The sequence below is a fragment of the Numida meleagris genome, chromosome 5 (assembly GCF_002078875.1).
Source record: "Numida meleagris isolate 19003 breed g44 Domestic line chromosome 5, NumMel1.0, whole genome shotgun sequence".
Taxonomy (NCBI): Eukaryota; Metazoa; Chordata; class Aves; order Galliformes; family Numididae; genus Numida; species Numida meleagris.
In genome coordinates this window covers 39,038,966-39,060,783 of record NC_034413.1, presented here as the reverse complement: position 1 = coordinate 39,060,783, position 21,818 = coordinate 39,038,966, and the positions used below count along the sequence as shown (strand labels likewise).

The 21,818-nt window shown below is 36.4% G+C and overlaps 1 protein-coding gene across 2 annotated transcripts in view; it reads left to right on the top strand.

Moving 5' to 3' along the window:
- Positions 1 to 21,818, top strand: part of NCKAP1 (NCK associated protein 1) — a 55,508-nt gene that overhangs the window by 17,306 nt on the left and 16,384 nt on the right. For both annotated transcript variants that reach the window (XM_021398646.1, XM_021398647.1), the window contains exons 3-22: positions 2,599 to 2,691; positions 2,851 to 2,907; positions 3,811 to 3,953; positions 4,043 to 4,133; positions 6,295 to 6,432; positions 7,087 to 7,135; positions 7,608 to 7,764; positions 8,308 to 8,364; positions 8,896 to 8,992; positions 9,208 to 9,314; positions 10,978 to 11,110; positions 13,202 to 13,283; positions 13,706 to 13,764; positions 14,561 to 14,706; positions 16,683 to 16,815; positions 18,436 to 18,555; positions 18,811 to 18,950; positions 20,129 to 20,260; positions 20,849 to 21,067; positions 21,378 to 21,508. In XM_021398646.1, the coding sequence (XP_021254321.1) occupies positions 2,599 to 2,691; positions 2,851 to 2,907; positions 3,811 to 3,953; positions 4,043 to 4,133; positions 6,295 to 6,432; positions 7,087 to 7,135; positions 7,608 to 7,764; positions 8,308 to 8,364; positions 8,896 to 8,992; positions 9,208 to 9,314; positions 10,978 to 11,110; positions 13,202 to 13,283; positions 13,706 to 13,764; positions 14,561 to 14,706; positions 16,683 to 16,815; positions 18,436 to 18,555; positions 18,811 to 18,950; positions 20,129 to 20,260; positions 20,849 to 21,067; positions 21,378 to 21,508 (2,284 nt within the window). The remainder of the gene's footprint in view (positions 1 to 2,598; positions 2,692 to 2,850; positions 2,908 to 3,810; positions 3,954 to 4,042; positions 4,134 to 6,294; positions 6,433 to 7,086; positions 7,136 to 7,607; positions 7,765 to 8,307; positions 8,365 to 8,895; positions 8,993 to 9,207; positions 9,315 to 10,977; positions 11,111 to 13,201; positions 13,284 to 13,705; positions 13,765 to 14,560; positions 14,707 to 16,682; positions 16,816 to 18,435; positions 18,556 to 18,810; positions 18,951 to 20,128; positions 20,261 to 20,848; positions 21,068 to 21,377; positions 21,509 to 21,818) is intronic.

The window sequence follows — 21,818 nt, the reverse complement described above, 5'->3', positions numbered from 1 at the left end:
ACCTTGTTCAGCAGCATCACTGACATCCTTGCTGGTATGTTTTGTTTTTCAAGTTCTTGAAGAATAAATAAAACTCTTACGTCGAACCAGTCAGTAAGGCACAGTTAACTGTAGTGAAAGCAATCTTATGGTGATGGTTATATCTCAGCTTATCCTATTTTAAAATTAATGCTGAGTATTGGAGACAAAAATGTTTGCTGATAAGTGAGAATTACAGCTGAGAAAAACAGACTCAAACCAAATACAAAACGTTATAGCATCTAGTATATCTAAACAGCTGTTAGGAAATTGGTAATGGAAATTGTTGTTGCAGTGGGTGTGGTAAGAGCTACACCCACATTCCTGAGCAATAAAAACGCAAATAAACATCTCAGACCCTACGTGATGCAAACTGCTTTTGAATATCACTGTTCAGTCTGTGTTGTGTGAGTTAAACTTGTTGCACCATTCTTTGCTAACAGTGATTGCAGTTGGCTAGATAAAAAAAAATCCAAGTGAAACAATATACCAGGAAAGCGTCATTCCTACCTTGTTAAGCCTCAGTTCAAGTAATAATGATCTTGATGCTGTAGGGGTGCTTTAGCTGCCTTTAAGTATTTATGGGAAGATAACTAGGAAAGTAACTACATAGGTTGATCTGAAAGTAATGCCTGCTATTTATTTCCAGAGCACAATAACACTATTGGATAGAGCAAAACAAAATAGGATTGGAGCCTGTACTTTCAGAGCAGCTCTCATAGTTAACGGCGTACAGCAGTGATGACTTAATATGTGGTGGAGTGCAAGTAATGCTTCTCTATATATTTTTATTTAATTAAAAACTTCCTGGAATCTCTGGAAAGCAGAGTTTTCAGCGCCGTCTCCTGTTTGCTGTGGCTCCCCACGCTGTGGCCTTGAAGCATGAAGCCCAGACTCAGGTGTAGGTGTTGCATACAGTACCCTATAGCCATGACGGTCTTGCCTTAGCATTGCCCCTTGCTTAGCCTGGATTGGGATTGCAGTAGGGAGAAGACATTAAGGCATGTGTGCACTTGTGATGACTGTCCTTTTTTCCTCTCCTATAGTCTGTCACAGAAGATTCATGAAATGGCTCTTCAGATTCATCCCATTCACGCTTTTTTTTTTTTAGTTACACCCTACTTTTCCTTAGTATTTTAAATACAACTCATTTGCAATAAGTATTTTGAACATCCAGGCTGAAGACTAAGCTCTAACATCTTAAGCAATGAGCTTTCATCCTGCCATGGATGCAGACTGGCAGAACAGACCTGAACATAGCAAGTGCTCTTTCCTCTGCATATGGTGGTTCTGACGCTCCGTTCTCTGAGCATTGGGCAGCTGGATTGTAAGGTGTGCGCTGGGAGAGCTTCGTTGGCACTGATGGTCAGGGCGGAGCTCAAAGGACCATTTGAAAACGGGTCTCGTACCGCAGCAGTTGAAAGGGCAGTAGCCTCTTTCTGAGTGGATATGAGAATCAGGTGAAGTTACAGAATGAACTTATTTCATTTTATTCAATCTTGAAAATAAAACAGTGTATTAAATTTAAGTTAAATTTAAAAATGAATTTTTTCTTCAACAATTGCTTGCACTTGCTCAGAAGGCCATCATGTTTAGCTTGACCAGTCATCAATTGTAAGTCTCGCGGACATCTAGAGGGAGGATTTTTGTATTAGGTGTCACGAGGCTGCTTTAATTCACTTCCTGTATTGAGAAAGTAATTAGTAACTAAATATTGGAAGTTAAATATTTAGATCCTTGTAGTGCTTTGAGACTCCAATAAATAGCTATTGAACATCCATCCCGTTTATTCTAACAACTGCTTTTTTTGTTCTTGATTGTAATCTTTAAAGGAAGCTGTTGGACTCCTCAAGAAAACTTTAAAGAATTTGGAAATTAAATGAGATTTCTTTGTCTGTTGAAAAAAAATCAATCAATCCATGTGGAGTATTTTATGCCTTTGTATTCACATTTGCCTCTTCCATCTTATCCACCAGTGTCTACTGCTAGTGTTTTGCTTCTTTTGTGTTTCTTTATTTTGTTGCTTTTCTTTGAATGTATTATTGTGTTATATGGAACTGGTCAAAGAACCGTTACTGTATTTTATGTTTGTATCTACATTTTATTTTGCATGCTTAACGTGGCTTTGCCTGGATATTCTTTTTGGTAAGTTCAGAATTCAAAAGCATAATGTTCTCCTGTAGTAAAATTTATAACCTGCCACCTTCTTTTCTCCCACCTCAAGTAATGTCGTTATTTTTTTTGTCATACTGATTCGTGCTCATGTACTGTTCTGCTTTTGCTAATAATGCACATGGTAACACTATTTTCCTAACTACCCATTTTTATCTCTAGTTGAGCTAAACAGTATGATTTTGGTACTAATGTATACTAATTTGATTTTTATCTCCAAAGTATAGTTAGCAGCTATTAAATGATCTGCTTTGTGTGTGTTTAAGATACACGCAGAGCTTCAGTCTTAAAAACGGTGTTAAAATTTCCTTTTATGACCTGGTGGTTAATCTGCTCCTTACAGGTAGTATTTGTCAGCTGTCTTCTCAACATCTCAGAACAGTGAACATGCTTCTGTTTTTCTTTTAGCAACAGCTTGCTCAGCTACAGAAAGAGAAATCAGAGATTTTGAAGAACCTGGCATTATACTACTTCACGTTTGTTGATGTTATGGAATTTAAGGTAAGGTACAGCACATCAGATTTCTGTCTTTTATTTGTAAATGAAGATAGTTGAATTTATAGGTCTGCTTTGTTTAAATCGGCATAGTCTCGGTCACTAAGCATAGTAAAGTGATTTACTTAAATTTATTTAAAATTATTCCTTTTTTTTTTCCCAAAGGACCATGTTTGTGAGCTGCTGAACACTATTGATGTTTGCCAAGTCTTCTTTGATATTGTAAGTTTCTGGGTTAAACTTTTAAAAGCCAACTAAAAATGTTTCTTATCAAAGTTCTGCATGGTGAATTAGAATGGTTTGTTTATGCTAGCCCAAAAAACATGACACCTCTAGTTATAAGTGCAAGAGAAATACACGTGTTATAGTGTTCATATCTCTAACTTTCATAAATAGTGTGATATCAGAAGATAAACCCTTTGGAACAGGCTAATTATGGACTGTAGTTAACAGTCAAATACAGACTACATTTTTTGCTTTATAGCATCTGCATTCTTAGAGGTTTACTGTAATCTTTATACTTATATTGTGTGAGGCTCAAAACAAGAAATATTACTGGTTTCCCATCAATAGCTGTGGGATATGCGAGGTCATCACTGCTTCTGGCTAAAGCAAGAACAGAAGTATCTAAAAGCATTACATTCTAAATAAAATCAGTCACATTTCATCTTTTGTTTCCTGTTGTTCATAGTGCCGCCTTGTTAGTTTTAGTTGTTCTTAACTTTGGTTGACTTTCCTATGGAATGGTTGTAGCAGGTTAGTGGGGTATCTGCTGGCTTTTTTACATAAGATTCTTATTAAAATACAGCTTGGAGACTAGGCACTTGTTGACTGTAACATCCAGGAAAAGCTTTCTCGTTTGCCAGCTGTGACACTTGAGCTGAAAGGATTTATTTGTATCACTGCTTTCACAAATAGAAATGTTTCTGGGGATTTGGGTGAATAAATTGAAGATCATACGAAGTCTATATACAAGCAGGACAAAAACACTGATCAAGACACTCAGTTGTATTTTAGAAGTCAAAAATGAGTGGCGGTAAGAGGAAAAAGTTTTGTGCTTGTTTCTGAAAGCTTTAGAATGAAATTTATTGTTGATTTTGTTTTTGTTTTTTTTTTTACCTCTAGACTGTAAACTTTGATTTAACGAAGAACTACCTAGATTTGATTATAACCTACACAACACTAATGATACTGTTGTCTCGAATTGAAGAAAGGAAGGCTATCATTGGATTGTATAACTATGCTCATGAAATGACACATGGAGCGAGGTAGAAATATGTTGTGTAGGAAATGTGTTTTTAAAAAAGTAATAATTACACCTGAATTAATTATTTGGGTTTTTTATGTTTTTTTCAAGTGACAGAGAATATCCACGCCTTGGCCAGATGATTGTGGACTATGAAAATCCTTTAAAGAAAATGATGGAGGAATTTGTACCTCACAGTAAAGTATGTAACCACTTTTCACAGGAACACAGTAACCTTAATTGAGAGAAGCAGAGATCGAAAAGAAAATATGCAAGAGCTTTTGTCAAGGCTCTTAGGTACAAATTTTACAGGAGATCTTACTTACAATGCATGGCTGGGGCTGGAGATTGATACCCCATTAAGTGAAAATTATAGAAGTGCAGGAATGCTATGATGCTTCGGTAAGGTTCCAGCTTATTCACTGAGGAGTAAAAATTGCTTAAAAATCAGTTGTGGTTCATCTGAGTGTAGCTGATTCTGTATTCTCTTTTGTTTTGTAGCTAGAAGTGAAGGACATTCCTAAGAAATGAGTTTTCTTCAGATTTACCATCCTAGTTGAATGTTTCTTTCTGTTTTGTAATCAGAGGGTTTTTGCTTTGGAATTTCCTTAAATCTGGCATCCGGGAGAGCAGCTGATTACCACTGCCTCTTTAATAACATCTCTTCTGTGCAAAGCTGGCACTGTGCACCTTGCTCAGTTGACTTAACTGAGTTAAACAAGCCTTTAGCCTCTTCTATACTTTTTTTTTTAAGTTTTTATTCTCACATCTGGTTATGCACAAGTGTGGGATAATTTGTCAGCGCTGTATTTTCATGTGTGAATACTTGGGAAAAGCGAAGCCTTGAGACAATCAACACGTATCCTGTTTATCAGTTCCCATGTGTCTGCTAGGCTTGCTGCTCTGACAAAGGAAACCAGATTTGTCTGTCATGATCAGTGCTGACCAAATCCCAATGGCTGTCATTTACAAAGGTGTTATTATCTAGGTGCTTTCAAATTGTTTGCCTAACAACTCATTTTGATTTTTTTTTTTGCAAGATTTTAAGTTAAGTACTAAGTAATTGCCTGAAGTTATAAAGTTGCTTTTCTTTCTTCATGTTTTGAAATCTAGGTACTGGTTGTGTTTTACTTCTCTACTCCTCTTGTGATTTTATTTATATCCTTATCTTTTGAAGGTAGTCACTAGAAGTTCGAAGTTCTCCAACTGTTTCTCTAAGTACCATGACAGTACTCTAAATTGTTTTTGAATACTTCTTATTTGTCTAAATGATCATTAATCTCACCTTTGTTACCGTTTCCCATGCATGATTCCTGTCTCATTAAGACTGACATTGCTAAGGATCTGATTTGCCTTTTCTTGCACACGTTCTGGTGCTTCGCTTTTCTGTACCGTCTTTATTTATGCATTTGTGTTTGATAATGGACCCATCTTTTCCCTTGAAATGTTTTGTAAAGCCGTTTGCCAGTCCAATTTCTGTTCTTCTTCTGATTCTCTGCCAGAGGTATAAATTGGGGTCGTGGATCCCTTCAGGCAGCTACTGCACAAATATGCGCTTAAGTTAAACTGTCACGGAATTATGCATTTATGTTGTTCTTCCATCTTCCTGCAACTTTGCAGTAGCCCTGACTGTTGTTCAGCCCTTTAAATTAGCTTCAGCTGAGAACTTTTTTTTCTTTTTTTTTTTCTTTGCCTGAGTGAACTTCTCTGCTGCCTTAATGCTTAGACTGTGGCTCCCTGAGGGCTCATGCAAGCACCAGTATTGGTACAGAAGACCAGGGAAAGGCACATGGGACCAGACTTATTTGGATATGCTTAATCTCTTATAAAGACACTGCTGTAATATCTGCTCAAAATAATACTAATGTGCTTGCAAAGAGGGGGGAACATAATAAGTGGCAGAGAATGGAATAACACACTTGGTGAGATGCTTGAATAAATAGTGAACAGCTTTTAGTTGTCACAGATTTATTATCCCTCTACTGCTTTCTTTTGTGTCTTCTAATTCTGAACTGAGAATCTTCTAACTCCATTTACACAGATAGAAATAAAAACCTGTTTCTCTTCATCCTTCCCCTCAGCCTAGAATAGTCTTCTCTCTGTGAAATGAACTAGGTGCAGAGGGTTTTAACCTCAAGTTAAGTTTCAGAACTATTTCATGGAAATAAATTAATGATCATCACTAGGAACCCTGAGAAAATAGCACTAGTGAAATAATACTTAGCTTCTCTTGAAAGTTTTTGAACTTCAGTTCTAGTATGTAGCTGTTGGTATAAATTTTAATTTCTGATCATTTCATGAATTAAGACTCTTGTGCTAATGCATTACCATAGCTTCTAACCAGTTTCGTTTGTCTCTTCTAGTCCCTTTCGGATGCTCTGATTTCACTCCAGATGGTCTATCCTCGAAGAAATCTCTCAGCTGACCAGTGGAGAAACGCACAACTACTGAGCCTCATCAGTGCACCTAGTACAATGCTTAATCCTGCACAATCTGACACAGTATGGCCTTTTAATTTGATTTACATTAAAAGTTAAGCAAAGTTTTCTGAAAAATAACATAGGGATAATTTGTTTTGTTTGGTAACCTTTACAAGGCACTTATTCGGGGAAATAAGCAGGTTAGTTGGGAAAGTTGCATCCTTTTGTACATGGAAATGCTTCTGTTGCAGAAGCCCGTGCCTTCGTTTCTAGTGTTCAATAATTAAAAGACAAAGGGAAGTGATGTTGCTGCTACAGTGCAGAGTGAAGGAATCCTGTGTACTGTCAGATGGCTTGGGGCCAACAGTCTGAAAATCAGAACCAATGCATCCTTGAAAATATTTAATGTTTTCAATGTTTGTCTCGGTTGGGATAGGATTAGTCGTGTTTTAGGGGGAAAAAAAACAAGCACTTGTCAGGTTGTGATTGGTATACATAGAAAGCCTCTTAAATGCATGTCAAAATTTATTTTTTTCAAGGTATTGGCAAGTATTGGAATCTCATTTAATGTTCAATCTCCTAGTTTCTAAAGCAATGACTTGTTTAGTAATCAGAAGCAATCTTCCATGGTACATCAGCATTTAAGACCTTTTTTGTCCCTTTTTTTTTTAACATACTTCTTGGGTAATGTCTTGTATACAAATAGTTTGCTGCAAATTACTGTTTTTTCAACAGATGCCATGTGAATACCTCTCTCTGGATGCAATGGAGAAATGGATTATTTGTGAGTAAAATCTTCTGAAACAGCTCATGGTTGTATTTAAAAAAAAGAGAAGAATTAACATTTCATAGGCAGTTTGTTTTTCTGTACTGTACAAAAAAGGATTCTAGAGAACTTGATTAAATCTTAATTGTATGTATCATATTCTATATGTAGTGAAGCCAGAATTCGGCTTATGCTGGAATGTAGATTGCCATGAATTTATTCTGGACATTCATAAAAAATTGAGGTTTTAGTAATTCTTATGAAAGTAGTTGTTGTAAAAGTATCGAGTAATTTGTTACAAAAATATAAGAATTCCTCTACTACAGTGAATGGTGGAGTATTTTCATGTGTATGTAAGTATGTGTTTTCCATTGAAGAGTCTATCAGTAAACTAATTGACCAATATAAGAGAAAATGCCTATAATCTCGCTGTTCTCCTACTGTCTTTGTGCATCTTGTTTGTGACACACATTGACGCGAACTTTTGAAGTTGGATTTATTTTGTGCCATGGAGTCCTGAATAGTGATGCGACAGCTTTGAACCTTTGGAAACTTGCACTTCAAAGCAGCTCCTGCTTGGCTCTGTTTAGAGATGAAGTATTTCATATTCACAAAGCTGCGGAAGACCTATTTGTAAACATACGAGGGTAAGTTTTCATTCTCATTTTTCCTTTCTTATATTGAAAATGTATCAATTCTTTAAGAACTAGTCTGAAAAAAAAATTGTTAGTATTGTGACTGTTTCTTTAATGCATAACTTCCAAGAGCCTATTTCATAACTGTCATGGCTTTTGTTTTTGTTTTTAGTTCTGAAAATTTCTGGTGAATTGGTCTCTGAAATAGCAAGCCTTTAAAATTAATGCCCACAAATCTAGGGAAGAGAAACTATGTCATGAACGCAGAGTGTGCTTGAAAAGTTGCAAGCATTTGTCACTATTTATGCAATACATCATGCAAAAAGGCAAAAGTGAAGTCCTCTACCGGAGAACAGCAGGAGCACTTCAGTAGAGACTGTTTTTTGGCTTGGGTATCCAGTTTTAGCATTTAGAATGATCGTGGAAAGAAGTCTTGCCTGAGCTTTCTGCTGTACCCTGCTTGCTTTGGAATTGCAGCTCCTTGCAAGTCCCAGTTCTTTCTAGATTGTGCTACTGATTCTTTCTTACCATCTTGGGTTGTTCTTTTACTTACAGCTACAACAAGCGTATTAACGACATCAGAGAGTGTAAAGAAGCTGCTGTTTCACATGCGTAAGTGTCTTAAAGAATTTTCTGAGGGATATTAGTGTTAATTTTTCTTCTCAATGAAGTTACAAATGCTGTATAAACAGGACTTGTTGAATCCCAACTTAATAGTGCATTTTCAAGGGAAACTATATGTTGGTGTTTTTTTTTTTTTGGATTTGCTTAATGGTATGCCATTATCAGTTTAACTTCTTAAGTCTTAGGTTATCTGTCAGATTTTCAGAGTATTTAGTTTATGTATTCTCTAGTTTCTTTTTGTCTAGTTACTTCATGTGAATGCAAATTGAATAGAAATGTCTTAGTGGAGTCAAATGCAAATGACAGACTTGGGCAGAGGACTTTGTTTTTTAAATTTTACATTACTTCAGGAATATGCAGTGTGGATGATGGAGATGCTAATTTCAAATGAATCATGTCCTTTGAAATACTGAACTTTTGAAGTTGTTGTGATAAGAGCTGGGCCTTAAATGTCTGGAATGAGTCAAGTGTCTGTGATTTGCATGTTGGATGATGTTTTGATTTGTTCTTTTGATGCAGCGGTTCGATGCATAGAGAGAGACGCAAGTTTTTACGTTCTGCACTCAAAGAGCTGGCTACTGTCCTGTCTGATCAGCCAGGCCTGCTAGGACCCAAGGTAATTACTGGCCTTGCGTTTCATCTTGCGTTGGAGTTTGTTCGTTGGTGATCTTGTGTCTTTTGACTCATTTGAGGGAGGGCGAAATCGTCTGTACTCTGAGGTAAAACCTGCTTAGGTTTTAAGAATCTTTCGTTTTAGCGACTGGTTGTCTCTTAGTGTGCACAAGGTGTCCAACTGTTGTACAAACTTTAAGAATAATTTTTCTTTTTCAGGCGCTTTTTGTATTTATGGCATTATCCTTTGCTCGTGATGAAATTATTTGGCTTCTTCGTCACGCAGATAATATGCCGAAGAAGAGTGCAGATGATTTCATAGATAAGTACGTTAACAATTCTTAGTGGTGAGGGCTTTAATATTTACAAGAATTTTATGGAGGAAATACATTTCAAGGCAAGGGAATATCAGAAAATGATAACACTGTAGGAGAATTGGGACTATTTGGGGACTCTGTTCATCTTCCCATCAAAACAGAAAAACAGAGGTATTTATTGTGTTAGAAACTGCTGGACTTCATTTTCTGTAGAAGATTTATTTCTAAAGGAAAAATGATTTTGTGATTAATTTTATGCATTTTTTCCCCTAAGAAAGGAAGGGAAAAAAACTTGTATGGTCATCGTTATTGACTCTGAACAAATTAATGAAGAGGAAAATAAACTGTCACAGAGATTGATTTGTAGAATGTCTCCTGTATCGTAGGAGAGCTGTCTTCTAAATCAGATAAGGTTTGTTTGTGTAGTATAGCACTAGTGTCATCATAAACAGAAAGTAGAAATGAGATAAAGAGATGTTATGAGTGTGAGTAGACAGAAGAGAGCTGGTTGTCCGTGCACTGTTTTCAAGGTAAGAGAGCGCAGCAGTTCAATCTTGGGAATAAAATCGGAAAGCATTTCCATCTGACAAGTGACAATCACGAGGGTGTTTCTAGAGCTGAAATAGGAAAACCTTGGGGTTTCTTCACTGAGCTAGGTGCTAGGGGGATGGTGGTACCCCAGATAAATAAGCTACTTTCTAAAATGTTTGCAGGAATCTTTTTCTGTACCTCTTCTGAGCAACAGTAAAGGTGGCTTTTATTGTAATTTCCCAAGTGATACTCTTGGACTGAAGTTTGAGTAGTCAGTTGCCATTACAGTTACTCAGTTTGATTTACAGACATAATTCACAGTTATCGTATCTCATTTTCATGTCATGTGCCATAACCCTGGATTTAAAAATCAGCTTTAATTCTAACTCCGTGTGTTCTTGAGCTTCTCGAGGCTGTGTAGTTGGGCTTGTTTAAATAGGTAAATGTGAGCAAAGCTAGTCCATCAAAAGAAAAAGCGCACTGGATAAGTTTGTCAAGCCATCTGATAGTTCCTCACGTAGTATTGGGCTTAATCCAGGAAGCTATCAGTCTAATAATTGAGAGAGCATTTTAAGCTTTCAGTTTTAGCTATGTCGCAGGTGTTAGAACATTGATAGCGTTACTCATAGAAAATTGCTCGGTGTTAACTATTTTTAGTTGATTCATGTCTACACAAGGAATGATGTGCCGCATCCTCTGTGCAGTGCTTTCAGCAGAGGAGGACATCTTACCATCTTGTAAAGTCATGGGTTTTTAGAATAAAGATCTTCTGACTTGAGCTCAGATGAGCGATTATTACAATTCTGTTTTTCAAATTTAAGCACTTAAGCACTTTTTTTAAAAATTGGCCATTACAAAAGGGCTTCTTCAGAAAGTAATGGGTAGTTATAGAAACCTGTGAGGATTGCTGTTAGGGGGGTCCTGTTAACGTATTTCCAAGTGGGTGGATTTTACCTTACAGAGAAAATTTCTTACGTAAATGTTATATAATGTAAGATAATATTTTAATACTAAAATTAGCTGTAAATAATAGTTTTAAAAGCAAGACTTAGGAGGAAATCCCCATGGGAAGCATTGCACTGATAGAAATCTTTAATATTTTTCTTCACATTTGTAAACTTTCCCTTGTCTTTTTGTATAGGCACATAGCTGAGCTAATATTCTACATGGAGGAGCTCAGAGCACATGTGCGAAAATACGGACCCGTGATGCAGAGATACTATGTACAGTATCTCTCTGGCTTTGATGCAGTGGTCTTAAATGAGCTTGTTCAGGTACGGCAAGACCACGGTTTGGGTCTGAGGTTTTTTTGTCCAGAATGTCTTTATGAAACGTATTTTGGTTTTGTGGATTTTGATAAATGTCGCGGAATAAGGTGAAGTATCTGAGCATACCGCTTAATTCTGGGATTTAGAGTTGTGCCTTCGTTTGCTGTATGAATACTGAAATGTTATTAAGCAGTGTTCTATTTAGAGACCAATAAGCCACTTTTCTCCTCAAGGAGCAAACTGTAATTTATTTTAATATTAGATTCAAGGAATGGGCAAGAATTTGTTGTAAGGCTTCTCCTGGAGGCTTGAGGTTCCTTTTAATATTTTCAGGAGTGCCTCTGTTTGCTTTATTCTTAAGCGTGATAGAGTTTTGCTCTGCTGCTTTTGAGAGGGGGAAAAAACTAATTGTGCTTGCAACAGCGTCAAGCTGATCTTGCTTGCTGTGATTCTTTTATGTAGGATGTTTCTTCTTTGAAGTCTTTTGAGAGCAGCAGTTTTGCCTAAATAACACTCTTAGTGCTGTTTAATGCTTCTGCTTTCTGACACGATGGGGAAAATATGGCCTGTGTCATTTAACAAATGATGGCAAGTGAAATAGAAGAAGAATCCCTTAGTATCCTTTTGTGATATGCTCTATAAATTGATGGTTTCTCTTGTTTGGCATCAGTGTATTGAAGAAGTAATTTAAGCATTTGAGATCAGTGCTCTATCATTCCAGTAAACAGTTACCAGTCTGCATTCCTGTTTGCTCCTAGAAAAAAAAGGACGACTGAGGTAGCCTGACATGCTTAAACCTAAGTATGAAGTCAGGTAGTTGTAGGTGTCACCAGAGATTGTTTTACTGTGGTCTCCTTTGTTACCTTTCTCATCACACTGGGGAGCTTCTGAGCTGCCTGCTAGTTAATGTAGTATCACTTAGCTCTGCATTGTGGGAACTCTTTTTCTTGCTGAGGCTAACAAATAAATGTCAGGATTTCTGAACTGCTTTGATGAGATTTCCAAGTGACCACGAGGTGGAGCCCAAGTTTAGTGAACACAGCAGCTACTCAAACTGGAGAAGCTTCTGTTGAGTATTAAGCTTTTCTGTTGATTTCAGAAATAACTTTCACACTTGAAGTAGTACATCAATGACCAGAAGGTGGAACTTATCTCCTCTGCTGTTCATTTAAATGAACTATTTAAACAGTTTTAATATCAGTTGATATTACTGTTGTTTAAACTGTTAAACGTAACTGAATCCTTGGTTTTACTTTTAATACCAAAACTGTATTTATGGTTGGTTTTTTTTTACTTGTAACTATATATGTTAATAGATTTCTTGGTGATGGAATGAAATATCTTCTAGTTACGTCATCAGTTCCTGAGAGATGATTTCTTAGATTCAGCAAAATGCAATATAAGTGACACAAATGTTTTATCTGTAAGATAATCCTTAGGATCAAACTGAAATGAAGGGGGAAAAAAAGTGGCTTGAATTTAGCTGTGGTTAACTCATAAAAAGTAGGAAATATCAGACTTGGCAGAAATGAATGATAATTTGGATTTTTCAACCTTTATAATAAAAATGTCATATCTGTAATTATATGAACCGTATATTCAACAGAAATATGATCTTAGCAATTATTATCATTCAAATCGATGTTAGTTAAAATCTATTGATAGATGGTTCTGTGGGAAGCCAGGTGATTCTGATCTGGACTCTGTTATATTCTGTCTTGGCTGAGTTTTCTGTGCAGACAGATCAGATGCCTGTAGAGGTCAGAAAAATGTTTGGTGTCTGTTGTATAACAGAAAAATGGTCCATGTCTGTTTTGTAAATGACAACCACCTGAAAATGTGTGGGCACGTTTACTGACAGATTTTTCTGTTTTGTGGGTAAGCTGGTTTGGAAGCAACCTTTTGTAGGTGTTTTCATCAACCAATGAATTGAAAAACCAAACTTGTTAATTCTCACTATTCAAAATACTCCATTGATTAAGTTACCTTTAAGTATATAAAACATTTTTTCAGATTACAGATGATAATTTGTCGTAAATTTTGACAATCTTTTATAAATGAGGTTTGAAATAATAATAATAACAATAATTATTTCAGAATCTTTCAGTGTGCCCAGAGGATGAATCAATCATCATGTCCTCTTTTGTAAACACTATGACTTCACTGAGCGTGAAGCAAGGTAAGTCTATTCCTATGAACATTCGGGGGGGGAAATGGTAACCACATGAAATGTTCCTCTGGAAAGCTTCATGGCTTTTTGTTTTGTGCAATCAGTAGTAGCAGGTAACTGGCAAAATCTCAACTGATTTCCTTGTTTCTTTTCCGTTACGGTATCTGCTTCTTGCTCTGCGTCCCTTTTGCTGGTCAGGTCTGTACAGATAAGGCTTCTGAAGAACACTGGCTTTTAATTTAGAAAGGGTATTATGCATACTCTCATTTAAAAGTTCAGTTCCTGTTAGCATGGTTATGCTGGATTGAAATTATTAGGTAAAAGCAATACCCACGTAATTTTTTTTTTTTACAGAGGTAGTGTTTCTGAATTGCTGTAGTTACTTCCCTCAGGTTTTTATGTTCTGTATTTTTCCTTCATTTCTCCTTCAGTTGAAGATGGAGAGGTATTTGACTTCAGAGGAATGAGATTAGATTGGTTTAGATTGCAGGTAAGACTTTGTATGTCTGCATGACATTTAACTTAAAGCACATTTTGGTTTCAAGTTATTACTGCTACTGCAAGTAGATGACAGGCTATATAAGGATATCCTTCACTATTTAAAATCAAACAAATGCAGAAAATAATTTGCTGTATTTTGATGTAACTTTGTTTTTACCTTTGCATCGCATACTTCTTGCAAATAATTCTTTGGAGGGCTTATAACAGTTTGGAAACTGAATGTGTTGAGGATGAGCAGCTTGTTGGTGGCAGTGCACTGTGCAGGGTATGATTCAGCCTGCCTGGCTACAGGAGGGTAGAGACTGCTCAGCAAGAAAATGTTTGGTGAGATCACTTCTGTGCGCTGCAGTTACGTTGTCTTCAGTTGACGCAATAAAAGGGGGAGTACTATTTAGATGATAAATTATTTATCTCAATTTAGATACACATGTTATTTTTATATACTTGAAACACACTCTTCCTCTTGTGCACCTAAACTTGGATATTAAAAAGCGTAGGGGCAGGTTCTCTAAACCTGACTCCACTAGTGTGCGTACACATTTTGTCAGTGCTTTCCTGCCTCAGTTGATCTGTGCATTGCTGTCACGCTCAAGACATTTGGTGACTTCGCTGAAAGGCAATTAGCTTTCCCTAAACTATAGTAGAAGGATAAAATGGTCTATGCAAAGTCTTTAAAAAGTTGTTCCATGCATAGCATATTCAGCGCTTAACCTTAGTATTGGGCAGTAGCAATGAAACTCGCAAAAAAGCAGCAGTAGTTTTTCTTTTTTCTTGTTTCTTTCCAGGCCTACACCAGTGTCTCAAAAGCTTCTCTTGGTCTGGCAGACCATAGAGAGCTAGGAAAAATGATGAACACAATCATTTTCCACACAAAAATGGTAGATTCTTTGGTGGAGATGTTGGTTGAAACCTCAGATCTTTCTATATTTTGGTAAGTTACTAACCTGAGTGTAAGTCTTGGTTAATTATTGTTTTGTTTGTTCTTGCAAGTTTAACTTTTAATTAATAAGCTTCATAGGAAGACAGTTCAGTGGGAGAATCCATTGGAATTCTGGCTGTTATTTTTCTCTGAAAGGGTTGGTGCTTTAGGGTTTGAGGTTTGTTTATTTGTACTTTCTTTTGTTCTAACCTTAACACAGAGTTTGTATGCCTTTTATTTCAAAGAACAGCAGTGCTTCACAGGATTGTTTGTTTGTGTAGGTAGCGTGGCCTCATGAGCTTCGATAGAGAATTGTGTACACCGATCATCAGATAACCAGAACTGTGTGAATACTCATTGTAATTTCTATTTGTCATAAATAGCGTCTTTTAAATGACCTAACGCATACAGAAGCTACTACATTTAGAGGTGTGCATATCATTGTCTGAGTAAGATGTACCCCCATAAATGGTGTTGATTATAATTCTTTGAATTAGTTAACTGTTGAAAGCATTTCTGAAGCTTCTGTTACAACAGTTTTAAATTCAAAGTAAAACACTTTTCTAAAAAGGTGTGTTGCTTATTTTAACATGCAGGCGGGTCAAACTTGATTATTGCAATGAATTGTTTTACCTTCCAGTGTAATATATTGCCAGTTATTGCTTAAACAAATTTACTTCCATTGCTGACAAATCTTAATGTTTTTGCATGAAATCTATTCTCATCCACTGAGGCTAGCTATGTCATAAATCTAATGGTTTGCTTTCATAGCTAGCGGTCAGTAATGCTGAGAATTCTGCTCTCAAAACATATATAACCTTTTCTAATGTAAAGAATTCTCATTTTCTTCTTTCATTGTTAGCTATGGATCATTCAGAGCTTCAAGTGTGTCAAATGTATCAGTTGCTCTAATAACTCAATTGGCAGTTCTCTTTCAGCAGTTAGTTCTCTTATGTCTGTGCAGCTCTGGTTCCCTGATGAAGTTCTGTAAAGCCCTTGACAATTATAATGTTTATAAGAAGGAAGTGCAATTGAGCTTCTTTGAGTTCAGTTGTGAGAGATCCATAATAGAGTTCCTGCTCTGGAAAAGAAAGAGTTGATTCCCTTCTCTTTCTTCCCCTGCTCCCCAACAGGAAGAGCCAGCCTTGCATTGTTGCTTGTACCTCATGGGTTTTTGTAGTTTGCTTTTATTTTTGTTTTATTTTCATTTTTTTTCCTAAGTTTGCTAGCATTACACTGCTTTGGAAAAAGTAAACGAATAATGTTTTGCTCTTGAAAAGAGGTCTGTGGTAACAGGATCTGGAAGCAGACTGATGAGAATCTTTCTCTCACTGTTTAAGCTCAAATAATTAAATGTTTGCAGTATCTGCAGATAAATAAGCAGTAGCTGAGATAAACCATTGGAAGTTTCAGTGTGAAAACACTGTTCTTTGAGAAGTGGTATTTTAGGTTCTTCTTTTTTAATTTCAAGTGATGAAAACACAGACTTACAGAGGCTAGATTTAATGGTGAAAGTCCAGTCTTCATACGGTTGTCATGTTTGTGTTGAAGGGAGACTCATACTTTTTCTTTTTTTTGCATGTTTTATTAAAATCTTTTTTTTCTGAAGATTGCTTGCAAAGAAGCAACTATGGAATGCATGTCGTGTGTCAGAATGCGTATGTTCCGCCAGAATTAGTTCGATAAAAGTATTTCTGAAGATCTGTCAGAGATTCTTCAGTCACATAACTGATCTGGGCTCAGTTATGAATTCTTCTGTAACAAATTCTTGCAGTGTCTGTGTGTCAAACATCAGAATAAAAATGATATACAAGATGTAAACCAAGTGTGTAAGAAATGGAACTTCTTCATAAACATGATGCAGTTTTTGATATTGGATGCATTATAATTACATACCTGGCATTAACAGCATATTTCGTTTGTGTAAGTAGTCTTCATTTGCAGTGGAGTTAACCGTGTGTTCCATTAAATTGTCTATTTCTGATCAGTTTTTATAGTCGTGCTTTTGAGAAGATGTTTCAGCAGTGTTTGGAGCTTCCCTCTCAGTCAAGATACTCAATTGCATTCCCACTGCTTTGTACTCATTTTATGAGCTGCACCCACGAACTATGCCCAGAAGAGGTAATTTTTCAATACATTATCTTAGGTATTTTCAGCTCTTTCTTAAAGTAGAAAGCAGGTGCTCAATGCTGTAAAGTATTTGTTGTACCTGTATAGGATTAGAGGAAGGAGAATGGTAAAAAGAGAAGTTCAAGTAAACACTTCACTGTGCTGTCCTTTGTCCATAGAGGTCAAAATTGTTCTCTGAAGTATGATTATCTTTGCATTAAAGAGAGATTAAGCTAACGTACAGAGGTGAAATTACTTTTTTGAGTTGTTCAGGTTTAGGTGCTGATACATGCTGTATGCCTACTAAAACTTATAAGCAGCAGTTTCTCTCTCATTGTAAACTTATAGTCAGAAAAATGAAATAGCAAGTTGGGAATTCTTCATGGCTTGTTTTCGGTTTTCCTTAGTCTTTAAAAATGTAATCCTAAGTGCTATACAGTATAACGTGAGCATTCATTTTGCTAGGTTTCCTTTTTGGTTAGAAATAGAAACGCAAAATGTAGAGTGCTGCTTCAGAAAAAATTGATCCTTTGTTAAAGCAAGTTCCATTCTGAAGAAACGCATTGTATTTTTATGTAATGAAATAGATCCTCTAGTACATTCCCTGTATGTCCATAGACTTTGGAATTACTCCAGGGGTTAGCATGGCCAGTCTTGTATAGCGCTTGTGAAAGTGTAGCTAATCTGAAATTATTAGATCTATTGGACTATACATGGTGTGAGTTTTTCCTTATTTAAACATTAGATCCTCTTTTGCAAAGCTTCATTACTCTATATGTCTTTATCATTATTTATAACTTCATTTATATTAGACAATTACGAAAAGGTTTCCAGGAAAACTTCCCTTCAGGACAGGAAATGTCTTTCAGAACCGTTCTAGTAACATTGAGGAATCGGTAGCCAAAATCCACTGTGTACTAGTTACTGTGAATTCAGCTGGAGCAAGCACATATTGCCACAACCAGCGGAAGTTTTTTTTTTCAATATATGAATTGTATCACTTGGTAGCTATTACAGTTTTGGAAAAATAATCCTCACTGTGCGCTGTACCATGTGCGGTAGCGTGAGTGTTACTAAGTAAACATTAGTGGTGAAAGAAGGATTTCATTAAGGCAGAAGGCTGTACTGGGGTGGGTCCAGTACAAAGGAGCTGAGTCCAGAAATGTATGCAGCAGGGCTTTGTTATTTGATTTCTTTAAGGGTGTGAATGACACTGTGTGCTTTCGCTGTAGCTTGAGTTACGTACTCTTTTTCTCTTCATTAATTTGTACCAATACTAAATCTGAGATTTGCAGAAAGTTAAAGTATTGGGCGCTTCTGATGTAGTTCAAAACTGAAGATGAAAACCTGCTTATAAAAACTTGTTTTGTCTCTTTTTACAGGAATTTTTGATTTATTTTTTTTACATGTAACATACTAAGTCAGTGACTGAAAATTTCACAGTTTGGGTTGTCTGCAATAAAAAAAAAATATCATGGAGAATGAAAGGAGCTGAGATAATTGAGGACTAATTAATGTGCTATTTGTTACCCTGGTTCTGAGTGTGAATGAACTGCAGAGCAATGTATGCATTTTTTGAGTAGTGTGGAACTATGAGGAAAGTGACAACAAACTTTGTTGTTTTTTTTACAGCGGCATCACATTGGAGATCGTAGTCTTTCCTTATGTAACATGTTTCTGGATGAAATGGCGAAGCAAGCTCGAAATCTTATCACAGATATTTGCACAGAACAATGTACGCTGAGTGATCAAGTGAGTATTTTTTGTCTGCTTTAGTTCTCCTTTGAAGCTTTCTAGGTAGTTTGATTTTGTGAAATGTTATGGCTCTATTTCCTTTTCTCCTCTTTTCCCCTGACATGAGGAATTTCTCTATTTATAAAGTGAGAAGTGGTTTGAAGAAGACTTCTTAAATTGTAAATAGTATATTAAATTGCTTATTTTTTTTATCTCATGGCTGCTACGAAGTTGGATTTTAATTGTGGGGGGTGATTTCTTTCCTACTACTAGTTGCTGCCAAAGCATTGTGCCAAAACCATCAGTCAAGCAGTGAACAAAAAATCGAAAAAACAGACGGGAAAGAAAGGAGAACCTGAAAGGGAGAAACCAGGAGTAGAAAGCATGAGAAAAAACAGATTGGTTGTGACAAAGTAAGCCACTTGTCGTGTTCCTTTCACCATGATTCCCAAGTCAAAACTTGTGATTTTTCCTTCTTGCTTTCATTTTTTCAATAGAGTCAACTGTAAATACAGTAACTTTCTAGTTTGTGAACATATGGTACTCACACCTTGTACAGAGACTGAAATTTCTTACCTAGAGCGATAGGAATGCGTATGTCTTACTAATCACTGTGGTCATTTCCTTTGTTGAGCAGAAAGGGTCGATTCCCATGCTGTAGTTATGTTTCCTGTAGTCTATCAACAGAGGAAGTGGGAGTCCCAAGGCATGGACAGCATCTTTGATTCTACCTTGCTTAACACTGTTAGCTGGATAACGTACGGGCTGGGCTGAAAGTTCTTGATGCTTACAATCAGTTTGCTGCCTCCATCTGCTGGGGTGGGGAGGTTTTCTTGTTAGTAGCTGTAGGAAAACGGAAAACACTAGCAAACTAGAAACAAAATCAAGACCCGCTGGAAAGAGAGAGAGGGAGAGATGAATAAATCCAGTTCAGGATGTAAGAGGTGATAGGGGAGGAAAAGCAGCAAGGTAGGAAATAATTGTTAGGAAAGATCACGGGACGAGGTTGTAGAGAAGTTGAAGTAAGAGGAGGAAGGGAGCTGTGAGAAGAGGACAAGAAGTATCCAGTGTTGTACCTGGGAGTGGCTAAATGCACATGCTGCTGAAAAGGAATTCTTTTTGCTACATTGGCAACAACCAAGCATCAGAACTGCAGTTGCTTAGAGAAGCTGAGAGAAGAGGACTTATCTTAAGTTATAAATATCTTTTCTCCATATCTTAGGGTTTTTGTGCTGCCTAGTAGCAAACATTACTTCTATTGCTAAATTTGATTAAGAAGGAAACATGCGCCTCACCAGACATTAAGGGGGGAAATTCTGGTTTCATGTGTTTATATATAAATATAAAAACAACTTATATTACATGAGTATGCATAAAGCATATCAGTACGCAGCTGTCGGACTCTGTTATTATTTAAAATGCTGGATTTCAAAGTGATATGCAAGGATAGTGTCTCTGATGAAAGCAGATATAGACAGTGAAAGAAAGAGTTAAATCTGTAGCTGATCCTGAGGCATCTTCCATCCATGTATGCTTCCTGTGATAATATTTTCTTAGGTTACATTAAATATATTTTTTTAATATCTTAAAGCCTGGACAAACTGCACACTGCACTTTCTGAGCTCTGCTTCTCAATCAATTACGTACCAAACATGGTGGTTTGGGAACACACGTTTACCCCAAGAGAATATTTAACATCTCACCTGGAAATCCGCTTTACCAAGTAAGAAATAATGTAAAGATAAATGTATTCATGAACAAGATAAGTCTGTCTTGGTTTGACATTAGAATTATTGTGTGCTTACTACATAAGATTAGTTTTTAAAGGTAGATTGCAAAGCTCTTACATCATATTCTCACTGAAGTTACATTTAAGTTTTTGGAGACTTAAATATATTGAAATCAATGTCATCTACTGAATAGCCCGATCCTGCGTTCCTAGTCCTGTCTTTTTTGTTAGGAATTGGTGATACCTATTTTTAGGCATTTATAATCTCGCCGCAACTCTTGCACAATAAATGGCATTGTTTCAAGTATTTGGGTTTACTGGTCTTCTGGAAGGGAAATCTGAATATCAGAACTCAGTACCAGACAAAGATAACAGAGAAAATTTAATTACCGTGATTCTTAAAATAAAAAAAAAAAAACTTGTCACTTCCTGCAGTCATCTGTTCTTACCCTTATCTTCCCATCATCATTTCCAGAACAGTTATAATCATGAATATAAAATTGTTAATCATTAATCATTTTAATATAGGCATCTTTGTTTAACCCTACTAAGAAAGGCGTATAACTCCTTTGTTTTTAAAAGGTCAATTGTCGGAATGACTATGTATAATCAAGCAACACAGGAGATTGCAAAGCCTTCAGAGCTGTTGACCAGCGTACGAGCCTATATGACGGTCCTCCAGTCAATAGAAAACTATGTACAGATTGACATTACGCGAGTATTTAACAATGTTCTGCTTCAGCAAACCCAGCATTTAGATAGTCATGGTGAGCCAACCATTACCAGTCTGTACACAAATTGGTAAGTAACTGTACTGAAGACTTGTTATGTGCTTTGGATATCATTTCTATTTAATTAAAAAATCTAGTATTGGTGAACTGTGTTTTGAAATTCTTAAACTCCAGACTCCTCATGTTTACTCTTCCCAATTCCTGTTAAGAACACTTTAAAGTTAAACTGTATAATAAGATGAAGATATCAGCTGAATTGTAAAAGTAAAACTTATATCTACAGGCTTTGCTGTTCCTTTATCGCACGAGCGTACCGCATCTTTGTAGAGGCATCTATGAACGTATGTCTTCATCTTAAAACTTTTTTCCTTTCTGATAAGGTATTTGGAAACATTGCTAAGGCAAGTCAGCAACGGTCACATAGCCTATTTTCCAGCTATGAAGGCTTTTGTGAATTTGCCAACAGAAAATGAATTAACGTTTAACGCTGAGGAATACTCCGACATATCAGGTAAACTTTGCTCGTTGTTTCTATTGAACATTTGTGAGGGATAAATGTAGTATGCTTCAGTGGCTGGAATTACAGCAGTTCTTAAAGCCTTTTATCTTAGGCAGCTCTTGTTAACTTTCAGAGTGTTTTCATTTATTTTTATTTCTGCTGCCTCTGTGCCTTGAAGTAGCTGTTTTTTCCTATTTTCTTGGTTAAAAAAAGTAAAAACTGAACTAGGAGTATGGTGTGTCAGTGACTGCCGCTCCAGTTCTGTTACAGTGCAAGTTCTCAAATCTAAAATTTTGTTTTGAGGTGTAAAAGTTTTGTAATT